The sequence below is a fragment of the Rattus norvegicus genome, chromosome 15, assembly GCF_036323735.1.
Source record: "Rattus norvegicus strain BN/NHsdMcwi chromosome 15, GRCr8, whole genome shotgun sequence".
In the NCBI taxonomy this organism is placed as follows: domain Eukaryota; kingdom Metazoa; phylum Chordata; class Mammalia; order Rodentia; family Muridae; genus Rattus; species Rattus norvegicus.
In genome coordinates, this window is record NC_086033.1 from 51,125,423 (window position 1) to 51,152,704 (window position 27,282).

Here is a 27,282-nt window from a genome sequence, read left to right on the forward strand (position 1 = left end):
GGGGAAGAAGCCTCGCTGGCAAGATGGAGGGGCCCTTCTGTTGCTAGTACGCAGTAAAACAAATAGGAGCTTGCTGTAGAAACAGCCGTCGATTAGCAAGCATGCGTTTTAGTGGAGCCTGACGGCTTGGAAACTAGCCCAGATTGAGAAAGTGGTTGGAAAACCCAGTCCAGATGTTTTCAATCAACTCATTGTTCCCACAGTGAGTCCAAAGCTCACTCCTTTGAGCTGCCACCAGCCAGGCATCAGAGTACACATGTTGTAGCCAGGCTTGCAAGTCAGGAGGACTGGCCCCGTGTCCTCCTTGGCCTCGAAGAACCTCAGCTTCACAGACCAATTTTCTAATCTCCACAATGAGAGTGTCTTGATCACCTCCCCCACCCATTATGGAAACCCTAGAATACATTGGGTTTTTTTACTTGACAAGGAGGAAAAGAAGGCCTAATGTGCCTCTGGGCCTGTTCATCAGCTTGTTGAGTCTTCGTGACAGCCTGTCTGTTGGACATCACTTTGACTTTGGAAATGGGGGCAAAGTTTGTTTCAGTAATTGACAGAGTCACAGATCACCCAAGCCTGCGGCAGATAGGACTCAAGCAGAAGTTTGTAGGTCTGCTGTTCTGGAGGCCTGTAAAAAGACCAATGGAAAAATGACAGGCCTGGTTTGGTTTGGTTTGGTTTGGTTTGGTTTGGTTTGGTTCGGTTCGGTTCGGTTTGGTTTGGTTTGGTTTGGTTTTGTAGTGGCTCAGAGGTCAGAGTGATTGCTGTTCAAATATGAGGACCTGAATTTGAATCCCCAGCACCCACATAAACATGAAGGGTGTACTTATATAACACCCATGCATGGGGGAGTGAAGACAGCCCCATCCATGAAGCTGTTGGGCCAGGTTCAGAGAAGCTGAACAGTGACCCTGCTACAAAAAAATAAGGTACAGTTCAAAGGAAGAAGGCATGCTAATGCCAAGCTCTGGCCTCCGCTTGTGTACATGCACACACAGGGCAATCTTACACATGTCTATGTAGATATACTACATACACACATATGTACAGACATAGATATGTACACACAAGTACAACATCACTACTGGAAAACCACCTAGCATCTTTCTTAGATCTTCATTTTTCATTGTAGTGAAATATATGTATGAAAACTTACATCTTAACCATTTGAAGTGCATATACAGTTCAGTAACGTTAAGTGTGTTTTTCGTTTTTGTGCAACTAATTTCCAAAACGTTCTTGCAAAACAGAAGATCCAGACGCATTAAATAACCGTCCCATCCTTCTTACAGCCCCTGGCAATTCCCTTTCTGCTCTGTTTCTCAGAGTTTGACAGCTCTAAGTAGGAATCATCCCATATTTGGCCTTTTGTGACCAGCTTTTCCCATTTAGCAGAATGTCCTCAAGGTTGGATGTCGAAGTATGTGTCAGAATTTTTCCTTCTACAGTTTTACCTTATATGTACACAGTTTGTCAAGAGATGCCAGTTATGAATTGTGCTGCTGTGAGCATGTGTGTACAAACATATCTCCCCAAGGCCTGGCTTTTGATCTCTCTCTCTCTCTCTCTCTCTCTCTCTCTCTCTCTCTCTCTCTCTCTCTCTCTCTCTGTCCCTCCCTCATCCTTTCCTTCCTTTCTTGTTTTGGGTCCATGTAAATACTAGACAAGCATCCACCCACTGAGCTACACCCACAGCTCTGTGTGTGTGTGTGTGTGTGTGTGTGTGTGTGTGTGTGTGTGTGTGTATGTGTGTGTGTGTGTGTATGAGACAAGATCTCCCTCTGTAGCCCAGGCTAGTCCAGAATTCACTGTGTAGCTTAATCTAGCCTCAAACTCCTGGCAGTGTTGTCTTAAGTTTTTTGAGTGCTATGATTACAGACATGGGTCTGAGTACACCTGTAATTGTTTTCTTTTAAAATTTGAGACAGGGTCTCACTAAGCTTTCCAGGTTGACCTAGATCTCAATGTGTAGCCTGGTTTGGCCTTCAACTTGTGATCCTTGGTCTCCTTAGAAGATATAATTACAGCTGTATGACACCATACCTGGTTTCAATTTTGGAATTCTGAGTGATATGATAGTGTTAAAGTGAGGACACAGTTTGGTGGTAGAGCAGTTGTCTAGTAAGTACAAGGCCTTGAGTCCTATCCCCAGCAACATTCCCATCTCAACAAACTAAACAAATAAAAAAAAAAACAAAACATGTTTTGAGGAACACTGCACTGTTTCCTGCAGCATCAGCACCTTTGACACACAGGAAATAGCAAATGGTGTTTTTGACAGGAACTCCCTGCAGTACATAGTTTTCTTGTTGCTGTGATCAACTATCTGTCAAGAAACATCCTAAGAGAAGAAGAGTTATATTGGCTCACAGTTTGGGAGCACACAGTCCATCATGTTGGCTCTACATAGCAGGAGTCTACAATCTAAGACTCCTGACACTTGTTCTTGTCTTTGTTATTTGTTCTGGAGACAATATAGCCCTGGCTGCCCTGGAACTTGCTATGTAGACCACACTGGCCTCAAACTTACAAAGATCTGCCTGTCTCTGCCTCCCAAGTGCTGGGATTGAAGGCATGCCACCAATCTACCCTATCCTGTCACATCTTCTTAAACAGAAAGCAGGGAATTGACAGGAAATGTGGTCACACTATAACAGTTAAGGTCCTTCCCCAGTGACTCACTTCCTTCCATCAAGGCTCCACCTCCAAAAGGTTTCCCAACCTTCTAAAGCAGTGCTGCTAGCTGAGGATCAAGCATGACAATGTAGGAGCCTGGAGGGAGGGGAGGGGGAGGGAATCTCACACTCAAGCCACACCACCACCCCTAGGGCTTTGCACATAAAATTTTTCGCTAATGAAAGGAAGGTGAAAGGACCAGAGGTGAGCCACATTCCACAGTGACTTTGCTGAATGTGTAATGATGGCTGTGATGTATTGGCCTGTGAAAGAAAGAATTGAGAAGGAACTAATTAGAGAACTGGCTCATAGGCTTCTGGGCTCATGGATGGCCTGGTGCTCAGAGACTGAGCTATCTGACTCAGGCACTGTGTCTATGAGGAGAGAGCAATAGTGTCACCTAGGTCTCCCTGAGATCAATCTGGTAATGCATGTGGATGTGCCGTAAAACCTGCAAACTCTTGATTACAGAGCAGATGAACTTTTCCCTGAGTGGCTTCTTCTATAGCTGCTCTATGTGCAGAGGCAGATGAGACTGACTTGTGTTGTGGTTATAACTAGAACCCACATTCTTGTCACTGTCTCTATCTTCAAGTCACTTTAGAGTGGCAGTGAACTCTCTAGTCAACCCAGAGCTCTGCAGCTCACAAATCCTTGTCTCCATCTTGCTGATAGGAAAGGGGCTTTGACCTGTGTTTCAAAGGTAGAAGAAACTGAACCTGAATTCAAACCCAGGTTTGGACTGCATCTTGCATGGCATGGACCTCGAAATCTCACTGGGACAGCAAGAAAAAGAAGAAAGGACAGAAGACACACAGACACACATATAGGAAAGCTGGGATTGGGTGGGCTGTGCCAGTTCTGGTGGAGCAGTACCGACTACAGCAATCCATAACATCAGCCTCTGTGCTACATACAGCCCAGAAGTAGGGGTCAGATAGTCTTGGTAGGAGGAGTAGTCAGTGTCATGTTGCAGTCATCTAAGAGAAGCTATAGTCACTAGTATTTGCTCATACTGTCAATATCCACACACAGACCCAAGGAAGGCTCTGCCAGTTCCTCTGAGTCCGAGCCCTTGGTCCTTGTCAGTAATTCACTCAATTCTTCATCTCCTGTGGTGGTTTGCCCTCCCCCCCCCCCCGCCCACATAGGCTCATATATTTAAATGCTTGATTCTCAGTGGAACTGTTTGAGAAGAAATTGGGAAGGATTAGGAGGTGTGGCTTTGTTTGACGAGATGTGTAATGAAGAGCAGGCTTTGAGGTTTCCAGAGCACATGCCACTCCCAGTTAGCTGTCTGTCTCATGGTTGTGTTTCAAGATGTGATCTCTCATCTACTACTCCAATATCTTGGCTGCCTGCCTACTGCCATGCTCTTGACCTAATGGTTATGAACAATAACCCTCTGGATCCATGAGCCCCAAATTAAACACTTTCATTTATAAGTCTCCTTGGTCACGGTGTTTTGTCACAGCAATAGAAGAGTAAGTTAGCTCTTTACACATTCACACAGGGCACCTTTACTTCCCACAAAAGCCCCTGTTCTTCTGTAGTACCATCCGAGTGGTAAAACGTCATTGCCAGATGGGTGAAATGGCTCAGTGTGTACAGGTGCTTGCCATGCAAGGCCATCAGTTAATCCCTGGGACTCACAGAAACCTGGAAGAAAAGATCCAATGCCACAAAACTGCTCTCTGATCTCTACACTTTCTCACTGTGGCATGTGTCCCCCAAACCCCTCCCACACACACATCATGCACACACATACAATAATGATGATACTTTAAATTAAAATTAAACTTGATTGTCAACTTGACATGATTTGAAATCCCCTAGGAGACTCAACTCTGGGCATGCCTATCTAGATGTTTCCACAGAGAATTAACTAAGGAAGGAAAACCCACCCTGAAGTGGGTGGTACTATCTAGGATCCCAAACTAAATAAAAAGGAGAAAAACAAGGAAGCCAGCTAAGCAGCAAAATTCACCTCTCTGCTTCCTGACTGTGGAACGCAGTATAACTAGCCACCTCACTTCCTGATGGCATGCCTTCCCACCATGATCAACTGTATTCCTTTGTAAACTGAACCAAAATAAACCCTTCTTTTAAGTTGCCTCTACCAGGTGTTTATCACAGCATTGAGAAAGGCAACTGATCTACCACATAACCTTCAAGATTAAACATGATTTCTGTCCTAACTGTACTCAAACTACCTCTCCTCTGATCACACCAGCTGCCGGTCCAGGCAAGGGAACTCCAGTGATCTATGATGAGATGGACAACCTCATACAATAAAAACTAACTGATAACTACACACGCCTGCCAAAATTCAGAGGAATTCCATGTAAGGCATTAGTGCCCTTGCCACCTGGATTTGCATTGACAGGATACTTACTTCCTCTCCTACACTCCCCGCAGGCCCCATCTGGTTGGACAACATCTACTGCACAGGCAAAGAGTCAACCCTGGCAGCTTGCTCCTCTAATGGCTGGGGTGTCACTGATTGCAAGCACACTGAAGATGTTGGTGTGGTGTGCAGTGAAAAAAGAATTCCAGGCTTCAAATTTGACAATTCATTGATCAACCAAATAGAGGTAAGTGCTATGCTTTATTCTTTTTACGCTATTGTGAGTATGGAACCCAGAACCCGTGTATACTCAGCCTCCACATGCCATCGACAGCATCTCCACTTGAATGTGTTCTCTTCTCCTTGTGTCTTGCCTGCTTGTTGCATACTAGGTATATGTGGGGATTCATACCAGCTGGATATGATGCATGGGCAAGTTGAAGGATCTCTGGAGAATGGATAGATATCATTACAGGGATGGATGTTTTGCCAGTACATATGTCTGTGTACTACACGTTGCTCAAGGAGGCCAGAAGAGAGCATTGGAACCCCTGGAACTGGAGTTACAGATGGTTGTGAGCTGCCATGTAGGTGCTGGGACTTGACCTAGTCTTCTAGAAGAGTAACTAGTGCTCTTAACTGCTGAACCATCTCTTTAGCCTCTGAATTTGCTTTTGAAAAGAGACTTAAAATTGTCCTCCATTTAGGCTCCAGATGTCCCCAGACTGTGCCCCAGTTGTTATCTTTCCATGACTTCTACTGCCCTGCTTCTGTCTTCTGAACCCCCAGAGCACACAGCACATGCTAGAATTGGGTCCAGTCTATGTGGAGCATGGAATGAGTTCCCATCCTTCCCTCGGCTGGAGCTTGAGACCACTTGCTAGTGATCATCTTCAAACATGTTCACTCATTCATGTAACAAGAGCACCATAGAGTCTATGCAATTCAGGGACTGAATACCACTAACCAAGCTTTGTTTTTCCATGGAACTGACACTGAGGAGTATGGGCTTATGCAACCCAGTGTCCCAGAACTCCATGCCCACTCTATATCCTCAAAGGAAACAGCACCCACATGTACGTGTTTCTGCTTTCTAATGAGACCAGAAGCTCCTAGAGGGTAGGTGCTACATCTTAATCATGGTTGCATCCAACACACAGAGTTCTAGGTACCACATGTGAACAGATTCCAACTTCTGCACTACCTTTTCCCTAGCGATGCATACCAGAGATTATTGTTCCCTTAGGCAGAAAAGCACCCAAAGTCAAGCATTAAACTATACCCTGAAGAGAAGCACTCAGAGCAGACATCCTTTCATAGCACTGACTTGTCTCGGCAGACATTGAGCTTATTGATGACATCCTCAGTGGCTTTGTGTTCAACTAGAAGCTCAGAACTATCCACGCAGAGTGTTGAGAGAACAGAGGTCCAGGCTTTGTAGCTAAGAAAATGTTAATGGTGCAAATAGAAAGAAACAGTCCCAAAAAATATCAGCCAGTTTGGGGTTATGAGAGAATAAGATTTACATGCTATCAGCAAAATAACAACAGCAATAAATAATCCTGGAAAGGGAACTCTGTGAGCTGACCTCCTACAGGGCTTTGCACATGCTAGCCATTCTACCAACTGAGCTGCATCCTCATCCGTGAGCCACGTTACATAGAAAACAGAACCCCACTGAAATGGAAGAGGCTTAGACAATCTGGGGCAAAAATGCGGGAAAGAACTTCCTTATTCTGGAAGTGTGCTGGCCAAGCATAGTTCTCAGCTTTGACATTTGTTGGAGGAAACAACATTCATCATGATCTGAGGATTCCCATGAGAAAAAAACACAATCTTTAGTTGCTGGAAAGACAGAGCATGTGTCGTGAGGAATGCTGGATCACCGTGCCGAAGCCAAGTGCACAGATTCTGGTGACTTTGCTGTCACCTAGAGGGTTATAGAGCAGACATATTATGACAGACTAGATGGCAGGTATGGCTTTTGAACCGCATGCTTTCCTAAAAGATCTCCTTTCATACAGACCAGTTTGGTGACACAAACCAGGAGGAGGCTACCTTTTCTAGCCACAGACACACAGGAACAAACCCTCAGTCAGTGAGCTGCCCTCTGGGATCTCCCTTCCGTGTCCAGTGAAAGTAGGTCATGTTGGCCCTAGATTCAAGATGCCTAAAGAGAACTGTTGGGTTGCAAGAAGATTCCTACGTGCTGGTTTTCATGGTTAAATCTCAAGCTTATGTGTAGCCCTGGTCTGATCAGGGGCCGCCCAGACCACCTACACAGGATGTTTGTGGGATGCTGAGAAGTTTCCCCAAAATGCCTCATGTCAGTAGCTGAAGTCATGGGAGCATTCCTCTCTGCTAAAGAAATGACCCATATTAAATCATTGTGGGTGAGTGAGTGAGCCATAGCTTTGGTGGATATGCAGTTAGATGGTATTGTTGGACATTAAGGATTCCCTGGAGAGCTGGTGACTAATTTTGTATGAGCGTAGTGAATGGTCTCTAGTGATGTGCCCTGTGCCTCTGTTCCTGTCTATATATGAAGCATGAGGAGTCTGCCTGGAAACAAAAATGTGGAATGAAAATATACTAAAAGCTATCAAACTAAGAGGGATTGCTGTGATGTAGGAAATGAAGATTTAGGAAGACTGCACTGGTTTGAAATAATAGGTCGCAAACGTGACAGTTATCTACTTAAAATGTAAGGTGTGTTATATTTTGAGGTCAAAAGGACTTTGACAATATCCAGGTGAAAGAAATGGGGCACAAGAGTACAATCACAGAGGAGTGAATGAAAGGCACTGATTTTTTAATCCCTGCAAGCGCTGTGTCCCTGAACTCACTGACTCAGTTCCGGGTCCATCTCTTAACCAGGTCACCCACAGGAGAGGCCAAGAGACATGTCTGGAAACCATATCTTAGGAGGAAATGCAGAATTTCTGTCAAGAAGAGATACTGGGGGAGGCTCTGTCAGTTCTTTTCAAATATTTAGCGTGCTACCATGGAGACAAATGTTTACAGTTTGTTCCAACTCCCAGAGAAGACTTAAGACAGAGAGGCAGATGGTGGATGAGATGCAGGCTTCAGCAGAGGCAGTCCCCTGCCCCTAGACTCATCTTCTGTGTGTACTGAGCTTCTTGTTGATGGAGGAGTTCAAGCAGAAACTCTCTGCCCCCTGCCAGAAATTTTGTAATCAGATTCCAAATGGGGAAGGGGCTTAGACTATGTGATTACAAAACTCTAAGCTCCCCTGTCAATCAGAAGCTATGGATGGGCATTTACCTCATGTTAGAGGCATCTACAAGCTGAACAGGCCTCACTGGTGTATATGTGTGTCATCGTGTGCAGAGAAGCGATGGCAAACAGTATGTGTGTTGTGTGTTCAGGCCTCTCTTGGCCTCTTCTCTGGCACCTCACCACCTTGACTTTAAAGCTAGCTATTGGCCTTACAGACTCACTGGTTGCCTGGAGGTCAGAAACTGATCTCAATATTATAGATGACCCCCCACAGAATTGCATCTCTATGAGAATGCTTCAGATATCCCCCAAGAAGAGAATGGAAGAAAACTGCACCAGTTCAGATGAGATTTCCTCAGCAATGAATGTCAGAAGTATGCCTTGAGAACTAGGAGTTGCTAGCTCCAACCCTAAGAACTCAACAGTTAGGGTTAGGGTTAGGGTTAGGGCTAGGCTAGGGCTGGGGTTAGGGGTTAAGCTTAGGGTTAAGAGTTAGGGCTAGAGCTTAGGGTTAAGAGTTAGGGCTAGGGGGTTAGGGTTAAGGCTAGGGTTAGGGTTAGCAAACTCTAATTCTTACTTTAGGAAAGATAGTACTGAAGCAGATCTTACTTGTCTTCCCCAGACTTCTCTGTCAGGTTGAGACACCTTTGTGACTTCTTGATAGTGAATTTCTTTTCAATGGAGGAGAAAACAGCCCCTTACTTACAAAAAGACTCCAAAGGAGGAGTCTCCAGAGTTGATCCTAAGGGCCTTGATGACTGTAGCCAGAACAATCCAGGATAAAACTGTCAGTATCACAGAAGGAACACCCATTCAGAGCCTGCCCCACATGTGGCCCATACATATACAGCCATCCAATTAGACAAGATGGATGAAGCAAAGAAGTGCAGGCTGACAGGAGCCGGATGTAGATCGCTCCTGAGAGATACAGCCAGAATACAGCAAATACAGAGGCGAATGCCAGCAGCAAACCACTGAACTGAGAATAGGACCCCCGTTGAAGGAATCAGAGAAAGAACTGGAAGAGCTTGAAGGGGCTCGAGACCCCATATGTACAACAATGCCAAGCAACCAGAGCTTCCAGGGACTAAGCCACTACCTAAAGACTATACATGGACTGACCCTGGACTCTGACCTCATAGGTAGCAATGAATATCCTAGTAAGAGCACCAGTGGAAGGGGAAGCCCTGGGTCCTGCTAAGACTGAACCCCCAGTGAACTAGACTGTTGGGGGGAGGGCGGCAATGGGGGGAGGATGGGGAGGGGAACACTGATAAGAAAGGGGAGGGGAGGGGGAAACCGGGAAAGGGAATAACACTCAAAATGTATATAAGAAATACTCAAGTTAATAAAAAAAAAAAAAAAGAAAGAAAAAAAAAAAGGAAATCGGCTCGAGGCCATCGCTGGCCATACAATGAAAAAAAAAACTGTCAGTATCTATGGTAACAGTGGGTTTCTGTCATTGGCAAGGTTGTTCTAAGTACCTGGGGGAATCAGATGTGTCAATATAAAAGAAAGCCTTATAGACTATGAAGTACTTATAAAGAACGAGGTGACCAAAGTTCATGGGTTGGGAGGAGGATTCCAGAGGTGCGAGTCACTAAGTCTGGAGCAGCTGGTAGAATTTCTCTTACACTGTCAGTTTTCTTGAACACCTGTGTTTACTCTGGACATCCTCTGGGGCAATGAAAGACTATACAATCATTTTACTACAGAAACTCACTGACTGTGTGTCTATCCTCCTTTCCAACACAGACTGTAGCATCTCAGCTTACTGTAGATCCTCAGCTTCTGAACCAATAGCTGAAAGCATGAATTTCTAAGTCTTATGGAGACAATGGCTGACCTCTGATATCACCTGATAGCACATTAAAATATCCATTTGGCTGACTATAGAGACAAATGAGTCATGGATCAATCATTAAAATGTTTTTAAAATAAGGTAGGTGGGAGCAAAGAATGACTTGTGCAATACAGATATTTTTAAATACAGAAAACAGAGCCCCCAGCAAACTTCTCAGGATATCAGAGCCTCTTAAACCAGGACACTTTGTTTCCTGTCTGTGGTAGCTGGAAAAAGCATTAGATAAGGAGAGATGGCAAATCCAGTTGTCCTCTGGAGAAACCCTGCAGCTGGTACGAGTTCCTAGATCACATGCTTGGTCCTACAAGGCTTCTGCTGGGGCCTGTTAGATCAAGAAATGTGTGAGTCTGCAGTGGTCACCGCCTGCCTTCCTTTCTACATATTTCTTAAGCAAACAAGAGGTTAGAGCTATAGCTCAGTTGGTAGAGTGCTTGCCTAACATTCATAAAGCCCAGGGTTGACCCCCCCCAGCACCACATAAAACTGTATGGTGGTAACCCTGTGTGCAGGACAGACTAGAAATGCCTAGGCATGGTGTCTACTCTTTGAGGGATTCCCTGAACCTCAGGATCATCACTAAAGACAGTAGGCAGCCCAGGATATCCTCAGTTGTCAACAGAGGGATGCGGCAGAACCAGAAGGCCATTTATGTCCCTTGACTCGACAGGCTAACATTCTTCTGGAAAGATGGTGGGGCCTGAAAAAATCACTTTATTCCTGTAACCACAGGGACTGGGCAATGAATCCAGGTTTTTATTTGTCACTGTCCCTGCCAGATGTTTCCATGTCTCCCTCCCAACCACAGCCTTATCTGCCTGCATCTGGAAAAAGGTCTCTGGAGAGACTTTCTGCAAAGGGGCACTTCCCGGCTGGGTAGTTTTATTGTCTCTGATCTCAGCTCTAGGGCAGAGGGGCAGATTGTGTTTAAGAAAAGGGTATAGTTTGGAAGATTCCATATAACCTCCCAGCTGGTTTTGGGAGAGCTGAGCAACTTCCCTCCTGCAAAAGAGAGAAGTGACAACAGTGCTTTGTGCCTAACTCTTAGGAGCTGAGTAGAAAGGGTTAAGCAGCGCATCCTCTGAGGGCTGAACTGGCTGATCAGAGGTGGTTCTCTGGGGTATCTTTCTTTTCCACCATTCTGTGAGCATACATAGGAAGACATAGAGGGCCTTACTCTGTGTTCATAATCTGTGCTCTATTCACCGAGAACCTCTATGTAGTGGGGACTATTGGCTACCATAAGGTATACAAGATAATAAGCTATAAGGTACCCTACTTTTTTTTTCAATCGAAAATAGGTCACCATGTCTGAAAAGCAGAGGGTGTTTATGTGGCAAATGGAACCAAATATTTGAAATCATGCAAAACCCAGCAAATCTGGAAATTTGGTTCTGGTGGGTTGCTCATGCAGCCCTTTGCAAAGCATTGAGACTGCTAGAAAAAGCCATGAGGTGAAACAAACAAACAGCATTGTAGTCACTAGACTGTGCGAGCATTATACTCTAGATGTAATGAACACATGAACAGTATGTACTCTAACTTTGAGCACTGTGGATTGGACTAGTATATTGAATGGAGGTTTGAAGAAGAAATGAATGGGAGAGGTGGTGGCGAGGTTTGCATCTGTGGATAGGCTAAACTGGGTGGGAGAAAGCCACCCAGATTCTGTGTATGAAGGCGCTATTCTCTGAGCCTGTAGGGTAGCCTAATGACAAGAGTATAGCACAGCTTGTAGAGTCCAGACTGGCTCTGCCACGTGCCCTAAAGTCCAGGTACATGAACCATGCTGGAAGATGAATGCTGAATCTCTCCCTTCATCCCCATAAGGCTATTGTAACAAGGATCTATCAGCTCATTCATTCTCTGAGCCCTAGGCTGGGCACAAGAATGAAAGGGATTGATGGATAGATAGTCTTGCTCTTCTTGGGCTTACTGTCTAGCAGTAGAGGAAGACCATTTCAGAACCCATTGCTGTGTTACCATGATGATGATTGCTGTATATAGTCAAAGGCCCAGAATAGGACTTGCTGAATCCAAGACCTTAGAACCCAGGCAAGCCCAGAGAAGCTGCTGGGACACAAGGGGTTGGTGGCTAGAGCAGGTGTCTCACCAGCTTCCTGCCTGCAGTAGGGCTGGCCTACTCTCTGAAGAAGCCTCTGTTACCCTACACATTCCTCCAGGCTGGAAAAATGAAAGCATTTTCCAGCAGCGGTGCAGAGCGCCTGATTTATAGGAGGTCCAGCCAAACAGCCAGCTTGTTTCTCTAGTGGCGTCAGTGTGAGTTCAGCTCTCCACACAGTCCCGGCTGCATCCCCTTCACTACCAGTTCAGTCCAGTTCAGAGCTGAGCAATGGAAACCACAGAGCATGGCCTGGGATCTCAGCTACTTGGCAGACTGAGGTAGGAGGATTATAAATTCAAAGTGTTCCTGGGCTACAGAGTGAGTCAAAAGCTGGCCTAGGCAACTTCGTGACACCCTGATTCTCAAGAAGTAAAAGAAGACTAAAGATATAGGTCAGTGGTGAAGCATTTGCTCAGTGGGTCTGATGTGCTAGACTCAATCCCCTAGCACTGCAAAATGCGAGAGAAAGAAAATCATAGGCAGGGGACATATGCTTGTAATCCCTAGTGAGCTAAAGCAGGAAGGTGGTAAGTTCAAGACCAGCCTGATCCATATACCAAGAGAGACCATGCCTCAAAATAGATAGATAGATAGATAGATAGATAGATAGATAGATAGATAGATAGATAGATAGATAGATAGGCAGGCAGGCAGATAGACAGATAGATAGACATCACAGATTCAATATTCTCTTCTTCTTTGTTTCACTGTCCCAGTCAGAGTGCTACTAGCAACTTAACATCTGAGTTCCTTATTTGATTGTAAGTATTTAATAATTATACTTTAGGCAGATTCTTCTAACAACATGCACAGACAGTACCCACCTCCCTAGTCTATCTAAGTCTGTGCTGAGCGTCAGATTTTGTGGGATAGTTCAGCTCAGTAACTGTGCGTAAGGTCCTGGGAGGGGAAGCAAATAAAGAGCATGTGTGTGTGTGTGTGTGTGTGTCTGTGTGTGTATAAGCACATGTGTGTATGCATGTAGAAGACAGATGACAACATTAGATGTTGTTCCAACTTTAGATGTTGTTTCCCATCAGACACTGTCTACCCTGGTATTTGGACAGTCTCTCATCTTGGTCTTATTGGTTAGGCTAGACTGTCTAGCCAATTAGCCCCAGGAATCTGCCTGTCTCCAGCTCCTCAACACTGGGTTCACAGTATGTACTTCAGACGTGTGTTCTGGGGAATCAAACTTGGGTCCTTATGCTTTCCTGGGAAACACTTTGCTAACTGAATCACCTCCCCAGCTCTTCTGTCTCAGATCTTAGGAGAAAAGGAGATGAGATGTTGAATAGCTTGGGCATAAGAGGTGCACATGTTCTCTGTGCCTACCCACAGGTCCTATAAGAAATGCTTGTGTTATGGCAAGAGGCAAAGACTTCCTGACTGTATGTTAGACATTAAACAAAGATTAAAAAGAGTCTAATGTTTTTCTTGGCTTTAGTGCCCAACATATTTAGCTAAGTTGTTACATCTTTTTAAAAAAGTCATTGACTAAATAAAAAAAAATTTTTTTCTGTTTGTTTGCTACTGAGGGCCTCACACATGCTAAGCAAGTGCTGTACCTCTAAACTACATGCCTGCTGCAGCCTCCTCTTCCTCTTCCTCTTCCTCTTCTTCTTCCTCTTCCTCTTCCTCCTCCCAGTCTTAATTTTTTTAATTTTGAGACAGGGTAAATTGCTGAGGCTGGCTTTGAACTCTCTCTAAAGCCCAAGCAAGCCTTGAACTTGCAGCCACCCTTCCTTAGTCTCCTGGGTATTAGGATAATATGTTTACACCACCAGACCTATAAAAAGATGAGGCACAGTCACACTTCTATTAGGAGATAAAATCTTGTGGAAAGATAGAAAGCAACACAAAGTAACCTGTAATTGTGTGTGTGTGTGTGTGTGTGTGTGTGTGTGTGTGTGTGTGTCCTGATGTAATTGTCATTGTCATCTTGGAGGCTTACTGATGAATAAACTCACCTTTTCTAGTTCTTTCTGAACTCTGGCTGGCTGGTTCAACTCAGCTGCTCTGGCTCAAACTCCTCTCCAAGCTGACTGATTCAATCTGGCTTCTCTCAGCTTCTCGTTGAATTGCTCTGCCTCAAACTAATTCTGGCAATTTATTCTAATCTTCTGGCTCCTTCTTGTTGCAGGATATTTGATCACATTGTGAACCCCAAGATTGTGAACTAGAAAAGGCTGTTTCTTGTTGTGCTGTGGCTCAGCCCTAGCACACAACTTTAATCCAAGAGCTTTCTGTAAACAAGATTAAATAAAGTCAACCCTAGATCAAGAGGCAGAGCAAGCAACCAGTTGACAGGGAGTGAGCAAAAGAAAACACAGGAAGCAGAAAGGAGGGACATTGAGTCGATGGGTATTTAAGATAGTGTAGAAAAAGGGACTTTTTCCCTCTGGAACATCGGTGGAGTAGGAAAGTCAGCTGGGTGCCTTCTCTACCTCTATGAGCTAGCAGGCCTTCACCTCAGCATCTGGCTCCTAAGTCTTTATTGGTAAAATCAAACATTTGGGATTTTGTTCTTTAAAAAAACAGCACCTTCCTCTCTGGCTTCAACTGCTTCTGTTGACCTGCACTGAACTGCATGAAATCATTAACAAACTCAACTCCACTGCACTGCATTCACTTCATTGACTCCCAACTGACTCAACTCCCCACTCACTGAACTCAATGAACTCAACTCCACTCTCCCTGCACTGCTCTTAAACAGCTTTTCTCCCGAGAGTTGGGCATATCCTATCTCTGACTCATTCTGTCAAATCTTTCTCTGACTCATCACCTTGTTGCCCCTCAATTAGATGTCATTGTTTGGAATTAAAAGTGTATACTAGGGTTGGGGATTTAGCTCAGTGGTAGAGCGCTTGCCTAGCGAGCGCAAGGCCCTGGGTTCAGTCCCCAGCTCCAAAAAAAATAAATAAATAAAAATAAAAAATATTTTTTAAAAAAGTGTATACTAAAAGATTCCAGTCAGAGGGATTAAAGTATGTATTAAAGGTAGGTCTGCATTCCAACCAGCTCACAGCAAACCTAGATGGTCTTTGGATGTGATCAAAGCAGCCATGTTGCTGAATTAAAATTCCTCTACAGTAGCCAATATACATCAAGGACTACTAGCTCAGATGAGGGCATCAGAAAGCAGATACTGGAGGAATTAAAAACAATCAAATCTAAATGGGTGAGATATTTGGGGCATGCTGAAGAGATGCCTCAGCCAACAATTATTTGCCTCACAAGTGTGGGGACTTTGGCTTGATCACTAGCAATCACATAAAAAATAGACAGGGAAGCATAGTCCTATGCTGTGGGGTGGAGACAGAAGGATCCCTGGGTCTTGCTGGACAGCTGTTATAGCTGAATTAGCAAGTTTTGGATTCAGTGAGAGAGTCTGTCTCAAAAAAAAATAAGATGGCATATAAGATAGCAGATTTTGACCACTGGCTTTCGCATACCTGGCAGCAAACATGCACAAACTCATATATACACTCTTGCAAATAAATGTTCTTAAAGAGATATTTGGGGCAGAAAGAGTGCTTCATGGAGAATGTGGTAAAGCTTCTGTTACTACTAGCTTTATGACAGCAAGCAGCCTGCATGAGCAGTTGACCTGTGTGTATCCCAGGGTCTTATGCAAGACTTGGGACATAGTACTACCCTGTAAACACATATGAAGAAATAAATGTATGTGTGGATTAATCAAGCAATCAACCATTTTTGCTTTTTTATTATTTTATTTATTTATATCCCAAATGTTGCCTCCACCACCCAGTCCCTCCTTCCAGAGTTCTTACCATATCCCCTCTCCCCTTCTCCTCTGAAAGGATGTCCTACCCCACATCCTCCTTCTCTGGGGGCATCAAGTCTCTACAGGATTAGTTGCTTCCTCTTACTGAGGCCAGACAAGACAATCCTCTGCTATATATACCAATCAATTTTTTTAACCTGATTGTTGGTTAAATGACTGAAGCCAGTGCCCTGGGGAAACCTAGAACTGTCTGAATAATACACATTGGTCATTGTGAATGAATGTAGCAATGGACTGGATCAGAGACTGGCCATGAACTGGATTAGATCTCATTCGGCATCTAGGGAAGAGGTGGTAGAATTTTAATGGCCTGTTTAAATCTCCACAATTGTCCTGTGTCTTAGTTAGGGTGTTACTGCTGTGAACAGACACCATGACCAAGGCAACTCTTATAAGGACAACATTTTAATTGAGGATGGATTACAGCAGAGTTTTGGTCCATTATGTTCAAGGCAGGAGTATGGCAACATCCAGGTAGATGTGATGCAGGAGGAACTGAGAGTTCTACATCTTCGTCTGAAGGCTGCTAGGAGAAGACTGGCTTCTAGAAAGCTAGGATGAGGGTCTTAAAGTCCACACCCATGCCCACAGTGACACACTTCCTCCAAGGCCACACCTACTCCAACAAGACCACACCTCCAAATAGTGCCATTCCCTGGGCCAAGCATATACAACCATCACATCATGCATACCCGTTTGGGCCACAGAAGTGTAGATGGGAAATCAGTAGAGAAGGTGAGGTGTTGCTGGGGCCAAATGGGCTATAGGGGTGAAGAAGAAAGCAGAAGCAAGCACACAGGAAGTCTGCAAAGTTGGACTCCCTTGATTGCTCTGTCTGTATAAGGAAAGTTGTGGGCATCTGGGTTGGTTGGTATGAGATATTGAGAAGGGGGTGAGGAGACATGGGTCTGAGTGTGACTACCCATTTTAAAAAGAATTGTCAAATAAGGAGTACTGCAGGCCTTTCAAGCAAGATACAAAAACATGTTAACTATAAAGGACAGACCAAGTGAGCAAGCTTATGTCCCAGGAGGGTGTTGATAAATAATGACATTTCCTCCACTGTCTGTAGCCCTGGAGCAAATTCCACTAAGAGGTTAATTTATGGCTTCTAGAACAGAGGGAAGAGATAAAGCACCAAGCTGAGATCTGCCTGGTTCTGCAGAGAAGCCATTTGCTCACTACAGATTTTCTAGACCCCCCAGAAAAGAGTTGGCTGCAAACTGTGTGCTCCTTGCTTTGCTCCTCCTTGCCTCATACCCTGAGGTAAATGGGTGACTCCTCATGGGCAAAGATCCCAGACTGACACATTCCATGATTTACAAGTCACCAATAGATTCCATGCCTTTTAAATGGTTCAAGGCATTAGCCTGGATGTCTGATTCCTGGTCATTCACTCTCTACCCTCTTCCCACCAGTCCAGCAGCTACAGCATGGCAGGCCCCTGACCTCATTGTATCTTCCTTTCCTCTGCTGAGAATGTGTGTTAGTTACTCCTATGGCCTCCCTGAGAGGTAGGAAATTAGTTCTGTGGAGGACAAGGGGAGGGGATTCTGCAAGACTCTGGAAGAAAAGCTTGTTGGAACTCTGTACACTGTGTTTCGGGCAAGAGGATTAGCATTCAGGTAAATATTAGCGTTCAAGACATTTCAGGTCTTTAATCTACAAATTGGATCTTCGAGATGGCTTTCCTCAAAACCTGATGACCTGAGTTCAATTCGTAGGGCTAATCTCTATCCCCTACATGCACTGTGGCATGCACACCCACATATATGTTCTCAACACATACACAGACAGGTAACTGTAACAAAACTTTAACATATCTGCAGGAAAAAAAAAGAACTACTCATTTTGATATTTCAAACAAACCTCTTTGGGAGCTGAAGTTCTGGGAAAAAGAAAATCCTTGTGGTTATGGAGGGATTCCACAGCAGTGAAGTAGGAAGGAGGTGGTGCGTGCAGGCATCTGCTTCTTAGCCTTGAGGTCTTCCAAGACCTGGGGCAGCTGCCGAGCTCACATGAGCCCTGAGTACATGCCACCGAAGCTTGCCTGCCACTTCCTTGGCTTGAGGGCAAGAGCAGCTCATCCCTCATGTCCACCATCCTCTGACTCACATTCCTTCTGGGGACAGTCTTGAACTTCTAATGTGTCAGGCAACCCTGAGGGAACCACCCAGAAATCAGAGCTTGAGGCTAACCAGTATTAGAGTCACTACAATATTGGGCAAGAAAGGGGTGTGAGAACAGTGCTCAGGGTGCCAGTGGCCACTCTCCCCAGAAGCCGGAATAGAGACAGCTCCACTTTTACTTTTCCCTGCTTATTAATAAGACTATAAAGTTGAACAAGTTGCCCAACCTCACCAAATGTTCTCATGTTTTTACCTACAATTAGGGACGTGTTATTTGCCATCCTGTAGGTTTTGTGGGAGTTGTAGAAGGGAATAGATGTAGTTCTGTTCACAGAACCCTAAATGCAGTCGACTGACGCTTGATTTGCCAAGGCCTTTGCTATTAAAGAAGAAACAAAACACAGAAAGGGGTGCAGAGGAGTCTGGTAAGGACCTTGAACAACAGACTATATTTTGTTGAGTGAGTAAATGAATGAGTGGATGACATGGATATGGTTCTGGTCTGAATTACTTCTATTGCTTTGACAAAGGTAAGGCAGCAGGACAAGCTGAGAGCGCACATCTTGATCAACAAACAGGAGAGCAGAGGGAGGTGAAATGGGAGTGGCAGGCTTCTTTTGAAACCTCAAAGCCTGACCCCAGTAACACACCTCCTCCAAGGAGGCCATACCTTCTAATCCTTTCCATATGGTTCCACCAACTGAGGACCAAGTAGTCAAACATGAACCATTCCCATTCTCTTCTCCATCCCTCAGACACACATTCCGTACATACAAATACACATACAGACCATCATATGCCTCCATACACATATATGAACAAGGACTCACATGACACGCACACATAGCCTTGTACATATGTACACAAATTCACAGACATAGTACTAGCTCATAGATACACAAAGACATTTAAATTCCATACACAGGAAGATATGTGTACCATGCATATGTACCATACACATGTACCATTATGCACACATGTGTGCATCACACAGACACACATGTATGAATTGAGCTGGGAGAGGAATGAAGACAATCATAGCTGGGGCTAACCCTGGGGTTCACTATCTCTGCTGTAAAGCCTACAGGTCTGCCAATAGGTTGTATCCTGTCCTAAATCAAGGCAGGAAAGGAGATAAGTGCTCCAACAAGTGTGACTGTGGCCTCAGGCCCTGTGCAGATCCCTTGTCTGGGTGGCTGCTGAGTTTCCCAGCCAGCTCTTCTTTCTCTATAGTACCATGGTAGGGCTCATATGTCTCATCCATAAGGGTCTACAACTGCTGATGGCCCAGAGAAGATCTGTGAATGGAATATGTCTGCTGTGCTTGCCATGGACGAGTGGGACAGCCATAACTTTCCTTCTGGGCATGAGGCATCCACACTAGGTGCCAGGTCCCTCCTGATGTGGAAAGAGGCAGGGAGGGGGTTAGCCCGAGGGCTTGGATTGGACCTCAGGCCACTTCTTGGCTCATCACTGCCCATGTGTCTAGGTTGCACGAGTCCTTTGGGCTGATGAGAGCTGAAAGGATCCAGTCGAGAAAACTTAACCCTGCCCTGACAGCTTTCCTTCCGCTTTGCACGGAGGGAGCTGTGGCCAAATGCCATTATTCTCGCAAATAAATAAAGTATGCAAAGTCGAATTCTTTCCACTGTTGTGCAGAACCTGTGGAGTGAGGTCTGGCTCTGGACTCTGAAGCCTGTGGCAGGAGACATTAATCCCTGGGCACCCAAATAACGGCTCTGTTCAATCTCTGATTCATTTGCATTCTGGCTGGACAGGGCACTTGGGTCACTGGAGTGCTTGGGTCACTTTCAGCTTGGCCCTTACCAGCTCCACCTCTCCCTCCCTGGCCTTGCTCAGGGTGTGCCTCACAGTGTACCTCAGGGTGGTCTGAGGAAGGAATTAGAATTACTATCTATTGCATCTGTAAATTGTGGACAGTAGCAATAAATCACATTATTCTACTTAAGGGTTAGATTAGAGGCTGCATGGGAAGTGTTTGACATAAACACGCCAGGCATCCTAGTAGCTGTTGATATTTTATGCTGTGGCCCATAGTATCTGAGGGCGAACTGGAGCTCGGGACATCGAGCAGGGAGGGAGGCACAGCTGGAATCAGCCATGAAAGATTATGCACACCTCTAACTTAGATAGCTGTGTATTATAGAAAAAAGGGTCTGGTTGAGGAACAAGTAGAGCTAAGTGCTTTAGATAGGACTCTCTGGCCAGTCCCATGTCAGATAGATGGAGTCCATTAGGGATTCTTGCAGTGTATGACAATGCCTCCAGAGAGACAAGGGAGGAGATCTCAAAGTGAGACATTCTGGATTTGAACACTGGTGCACTATGCCTTGGGGAAGCATAAAAAGTATCAGGGTAACTTCGGGGACCCCTCTCCCAGTCGTTTCTCTCCATGTGACCTCTAAAGGTCTCACTTCTCACGCAAGGCCATTCCAACTGGGTGCCAGGGAACAGAGGATATCCAGGAGTAGGTACTTCCTCCCACTTTCCCTGATAGTCTTCTACTTCCTTCAGAAGCGCCCTGCCAATGAGTCCCTCTCAACCCAAATCCAAACTGCTGCCCTCACTGACCCAGAAAGATTAGAGGGCAGCTTTCTAAGGGACTCAGGACACGTAGAGTCTTGCCTTGCCACAGCCAAATAATCATCCCCAGATCTATTTAGCTCACAGCTCCCCAGGTTTGAGGCTGCCTACACACGACATGCTCAACACTGGGTGGCATTGCTTCTTTTCCTGTAAGCCCTGAACCCTCATTTTGAGATTATAAAAAGACAAAAAATACTTTCTACCTTATGATTTTATGTTTAAAAGCCCATTTGAGAAGAATCTACTGCCTGTGGCTCCCCATGTTTTCTTATAGGAAAAAGGGGAGCTTTGGGAACCTCCTCAAAGCTTCTTGGAGCACTCCAAGTCATCAAAGGGCAATGCCTGCTACCACACTACCGCCTAATGTATAACAACTGATAATAGTGCTTTTATCACTGGGAGAACTTGGGCTCCTCTGCAGAGCCTGGGGAGAGGTGGGCCAGCAGAAATCAGCCCGTGGCCCCTGAGGAAGGAATCGCTGTCTGGCACACGTCCACTCTTGTCATAAACCCCTGACCTTCCACATCTCCTTCTTCTTAGAGCCTAAATATACAGGTGGAAGACATCCGGATTCGACCCATCCTGTCTGCCTTCCGCCATCGCAAGCCTGTGACAGAGGGCTACGTGGAGGTAAAGGAGGGCAAGGCCTGGAAGCAGATCTGTGACAAGCACTGGACAGCCAAGAATTCCCACGTGGTCTGTGGCATGTTTGGCTTCCCAGCAGAGAAGACTTACAACCCCAAAGCCTACAAGTAAGAGGGCAGGGTGAGCGGGGAGTACAGGGGTGTGGGGAGGTGTGGAAGGGTGGAGCTTCCTATTCTTGTGAGGTCAGTACAGTCCTAATGAGGGGCCATTTCACTGCCTGCTTAACCTTGCTTTAAAGTAACTCACACTCCTGTGGGAAGCAAGCTAGATGACAGAACTAATGCAACTCATAGGAAGGCTTACCCATAAGGCACCAAATGCTCCAGCCCAGGGAAATCCACCAGCAGTTCCAGCAGCTACTGGAGAATATATAGACTGTGTAAACGCAAAACATAGGTTGGGCAAGGAGAGTTTTAGCTAAAGTTCTCTCACGTGGACCCGATAGACTCCAATCCCTTCCTTGGGTGATTTTCCCCAGGTTTAGAAAGTGTAGTTGGAACAGACACAGAGCCCCTGGCAGACTTTCACAAAATCTAGCTTTCTTTTGGCCAGAGAAAGCCACTGGGACTCTCTGTGCAGTAAATCAAACTCATTAACTGCTACAGCCCTGCTGGCTTCTAGCTTGGCAAGAAGGATGTCTCTAACCTCAGTCATCCAGGCCTGGGGGGCAGCCTATGCTTCCCTTCCCCTCACCTCATCTCTTGACTCTCTTTGGCCAGCTCAGCCAATAATGCATAAGTGACTAAGATGGGGGTAGGGTGGTGCTTTGGCAGCTGGAGGCCTGTGGAGAGTCATGGTGGGCCTCGAATTCCAGAGAGCTGATGTAAGACAGAAGCAGGGCTGTCTGGGGAAGACTGAAACAGGTCTGAGGCAGCCCTATATGCTGGCAAGAGAGGGTGGTGCTCACCAAACATCTGGAAACAGGCAGACTTTCCTGAGCCGGCGATGGGTCCAGTGTGCTCTGACCTGCAACAGTAATGCCCCCCAAGTGTATGCTTCTGCACATGTATGGAAGGGAGGTATGGTTTCTCAGTGCTACGGCCTCACAGGAAGTGGGGAGGGGGAGCTGCTCTGGAATTAATAACAGGCCCCTTGTGGGCATCTCTACTGTATGATGTCATCATGGTGAACACACATCCTGAACTATCAGATATACTGTGTATTTTAGAGATTTGAGTGTTTGTACCCACTGCTGTGCTAGTGTTCTTCCAAGACACACATTTTGGTAAAAGGGAGGCAATAATGACATCTAAAGAATTTGTTCTTCCTCTGTGTTCACGCACATTCACCCCAAGACAAGGCAGAAGTTTCTGTGGAGACTGGACCAGCAGGGACAGACCTCACATCTGTCCCTTCCAAGAACTCCTTGTCACATAGCCTCCTCTGTCAGGGTACAACAGTCAGCTTCCTCAAGCATCTCTCTGAGTCCTGCCCAGGGGCAAGCACACAGACTGAAAGGCTCGACAACTTCAGAGGACGTGTCTTCTGCATACCCTCTTTAAATACCACGATTATTCATAACCTAATGTTCCACAGGCTGTCCTACTGCCTTAGCAAGGAGTCTTCCTCTCTCTTTGGTAATTGATTTATTTTTGTTTTGTGTGCATTGATGTTTTGCCTGCATGTATATCTGTGTGAGGGTGTTAGACCCTCCTGGAGCTGGAGTCACAGACAGTTCTGAGCTTCCATGTGGTGCTGGGGGTTGAGCTTGGGTCCTCTGGAAGAGCAGCAGTGCTCCTAACTACCTCTTACCCCTTTCTTTTTCTCCTTTAGCCATTTTATTAGTTTCTTTCTTTTAACATTCTCTCTCTCTCTCTCTTCCTCTCTCTATCTCTGTCTCTCTGTATCTTTGTCTCTGTCTCTGTCTCTCTCTCCCTCCCCCCCCTCTCTCTTTCTCTCTCTATCTCTGTCTCTCTGTATCTTTGTCTCTGTCTCTCTCTCCCTCTCTCTCTCTCTCTCTCTGAGTGTGTGTGTGTGTGTGTGTGTGTGTGTGTGTGTGTGTGTGTGTGTGTTATATTCATGCCTGCAGAGGACAGGGGCATTTGATTCTCTCTGGAGCTAGAGTGACAGGTGTGGTGCTAGAAACCAAATCCCAGTTCTGTACAGGAGCGGTGCATGTCCCTTAGCCTCTAAGCCATCTCTCTGTCCTCTAACATTTCTCTTCAGTGTGATAAAATATCAAAGTGATGCAACTCAAGGAAGGAAGGATCTTTTGGCTCACAGTTTAGGAGGACACAGTCCATTGTGTTGGTGGAATTCCCTGGCAGGGGTATGCAGCTGGGACTCCTAACATCCCTGAGGATCAAGAGCAGAAAGAGCAGAAGAGAGTCCAGGTTATGACTCTGAGCATCTGTCCTGCGAAGACCCACCTCCTCCAGCTAGGCCCTACCTCCCAAAACAAAGCCACCAGCAGGGGACCAAATGTCCCAACACATGAGCCTCTGGAGAACATTTCACACTTGATCCACATCACCACTAGGGTTTTATTCATTTCAGACACTGCTTGCCTGGATCTGTGCAGGGTTTTAAATGCTTTGCCAGCACTTTTTCAGTTAGCCACTACAGTGCTATGATAACTCCTCCATTTGAATACAATGAATACAGTAATGCTGAGAGATTAACAGATTGAGTTACTGTTTTGACCAAAACTAAGGAGAGAGAAGTCCTCACCCTGAGTTTTTAACTTTCTTACAACAGTGTTCCAATTCACAGAAAAGATGGAGCCGAAGTCAGGGAAGTATGCACCTGTAGATTTAGCTGTGGGCCCCAGTTACCAGAATTGAGAGATATCTCTCATCTGGGAGGTGGGTCTTTCTTCTGGTACCAGGGCTCTCGCCATGGGCTACCAGCTCTCCCAGCATAGTTCTTCCTCCAGCTATCCTGGTCTCTAACCTTCATCCACCATTACAGTAATGCTATGGGCTCACTGTCTCCTCTACCACAAATTGCACTGTAATTAACAGTATTATGAAGTGGAACCTTCAGGGGGTGGTTAGGTTGTAAGAGCTCTGTCCCTGAATGGACTAATGCTATTTTCATGGGACTGGTTTAGTTACTTTATTGTTTGGCTGTTTCTTTAAGAAAGGGAGCTTTTATAAACCACTCTCCTTTAACTGTTATGCCTTCAAAATAAAAATAAAGGCAGGAGTGTTGGTGCGTGCCTATAATCCAGCACAGGGGTGGGAGAGGGCAGGGTGACTGCATTCTGGGAAATGGATCTGCTAAACAGGAAGGAAAAAGGTGACTGCTGGGATGTCCTAATTACCCACCCCTCCCATTTCCCTGCAGAACCTTTGCCTCAAGGAGGAAGCTGCGCTACTGGAAGTTTTCTATGAACTGCACGGGAACTGAAGCACACATCTCCAGCTGTAAGCTGGGCCCTCCCATGTTCCGGGACCCTGTGAAGAATGCCACCTGTGAGAACGGGCAGCCAGCTGTGGTCAGTTGTGTGCCTAGCCAGATCTTCAGCCCTGATGGACCCTCAAGGTTCCGGAAAGCCTATAAGCCGGAGGTAAGAGCTGAGGAAAAGGTATAGGCACTTGGCCTAGGAGGGGGTCACCATTAGACAGGGAACAGGAGAGCGAGCTGGCCCCAGCTGAGACCACCATTGTTGCTGCCTCAATCAAAATCAGAGCTGACTCTGTGGAGAGCACCCCATTACTGGCCAGCACAAGCTCCTTATCTTCAGTTCAGTGAGTCCGCGTGAGCAAGTGATACAGAGTAGCCAGCCAGGGACCTTGTGCTCCTGTAAAGTTCATGCAGGAGAAAGTATCCATGACTCAGGAGCTGTAGGAGGAATGGATGCAACTCTTCAAGGCATGAGACATTAGCTGGTTTTTCTAACTCATTTGAGTTTATTTCAGAAAAAGGTTTCACTTGCCAGTCATCTATTCGCTGGCCACATTGTCATTACAGGAATTGCATCTTGGTTTGTATGGAGGGTGTGTGAGACTAATTGGGCTGGGGGCAGAGGCAGGGAGAAGTGAGGGGATATTTTCCCATATAAATTAGATCCTCCGTCTCAGCTGACTAATTTCCCCAGAACAGGTGAGTGACCTAAACAGGGCAAACTGATCCTCTGAAAAAGAAAGGGTCTCTAATCTGTCATCTGTCTCCCCTCCAAAGTCATATAAAAGTTCTTTGTGTGTGTGTGTGTGTGTGTGTGTCTGTATGTATACATATGTGTATGTATATGCAAACAATCCTGTTCTTTCTCCCCCTATATGTGTGTGTGTCTGTATGTATACATATGTGTATATATATGCAAACAATCCTGTTCTTTCTCTCCCTATATATATGTGTGTGTGTGTGTGTGTGTGTGTGTGTGTGTGTGTGTGTGTGTGTGTGTGTGTTGGGGATATATATGTATTGGAGATGTGTCTATGTGTGTTTAAGATGCGTATGTGTTGTTGGGTATTGGATGTTTTGGGGGGATATGTATTCTGGAAATTGCTAACATGGGGTCACATGGAAAGGGAAGAAGGATTGATTATAGATCAGGATTTGAGTCACAGGCTTGACGGGACACATCCATCATGGGATGAGTCCCCGGGCCATTTAAGATCTGTAGGGGTTGGGGATTTAGCTCAGCAGTAGAGCGCTAAGAAGCGCAAGGCCCTGGGTTCGGTCCCCAGCTCCGAAAAAAAAAAAAAAAAAAGATCTGTGTACACAGAAGACATCATGTTGGCAGAGTCATTCCACGCCAAGGGACAGGAGGGGAGCAAGGAGTCCACAGAGGGATGGAGGTTGGGGGAACAGTAGAAATGCCTCCACAGACCAATAATAACTGTGTCTCTTCTCCCTTCTCTTCCTCCGGCCTACACTTTTCTTTGGCTACCTCTGGGGTGGCTCCCTGAGATAGGAAGTCAGAGGGAAGGATGCCTCCAATAAACTCTCCTGTGTACCTCACTCTGGCTGGGAAGTGTTTGAATGAAAGTCCCAGCAGTGAGAGGAGTGAAATACATGCTGGGAGTCCAGCCTTCTGCCCAAGCTATGGGAATGACTTAAAGGGACCTCCTAACTTTCTGGTATTTCTGGGAAACATCGAGCTTGGCCTTCTTAACCCCCTCAGGGGGCCATGGAAGTGCAGATCTGTGCCTACTTTATCAGATACCTTTAGCCCTGTGTCACAGGCATAGCTGGACAATGCTATTTCTAGGACCCAGTCTGCCCTGCCTGAACCTTCACTTCCCCTGCCCCTCTTTCTGATGGCCTCATCCTGCCTCCTCCCCACACCCGCCCCCAGCTTTCCCTGTCACCCAGAGTTCCAGATCCTACTGTTTTGGAATTTGTCTGCTGTTCTGTGTAAAGGAAAGAAGTCAAGTTCATACCAAACCAATGAACGAAGTGGGAGGCTGACCTCATATTTTCCTTGGTTTCTGTCTTCACTGTGTGGCCAGCTGGATTGCCACCTGGCCACTTCCAGGGTCTGTGGCTAGGCTATCTGATATTCTGTCTCCATCTAGCTGTGGTCAGAATGGTGGCTCCATGTGAATGGCGAGGGGGGCCCTGCATCCCACTCATGAGCTTGGGAAGGAGGTCACGTTTTGCTGAAAACAGAAGCTGGAGCCAGCGGTTTTCCTCACTGTGCCCTGCTTTCTGAAGTAAGAATCAAAGTTTCTGAAACCACTCAGTGTTTTGCGCTCACCCACTCTCCCTTCCTTTTCACACTAGCAGTCCCTCAGCAGTCCCTGGGGAACTTGAGTGGTGTCACAGCACCCTCCCTTGCAATGCTAGCCCCAGGGCAACATTGTGGGGAGACCAAAGGTGACTGGAGAGTAGAGAGTCAGGTTCTTACATGGTGCCTTTCTCCTCAAAGTGGCAGAGGACTTGAATGCTTGAACTATA

The 27,282-nt window shown here is 45.8% G+C and overlaps 1 protein-coding gene across 10 annotated transcripts in view; it reads left to right on the forward strand.

Moving 5' to 3' along the window:
• Positions 1 to 27,282, forward strand: part of Loxl2 (lysyl oxidase-like 2) — a 91,297-nt gene that overhangs the window by 33,876 nt on the left and 30,139 nt on the right. For all 10 annotated transcript variants that reach the window (XM_039093155.2, XM_039093153.2, XM_039093148.2 and 7 more), the window contains exons 3-5: positions 5,092 to 5,267; positions 21,331 to 21,542; positions 24,724 to 24,946. In XM_039093155.2, coding sequence (XP_038949083.1) covers positions 5,092 to 5,267; positions 21,331 to 21,542; positions 24,724 to 24,946 — 611 coding nt within the window. The remainder of the gene's footprint in view (positions 1 to 5,091; positions 5,268 to 21,330; positions 21,543 to 24,723; positions 24,947 to 27,282) is intronic.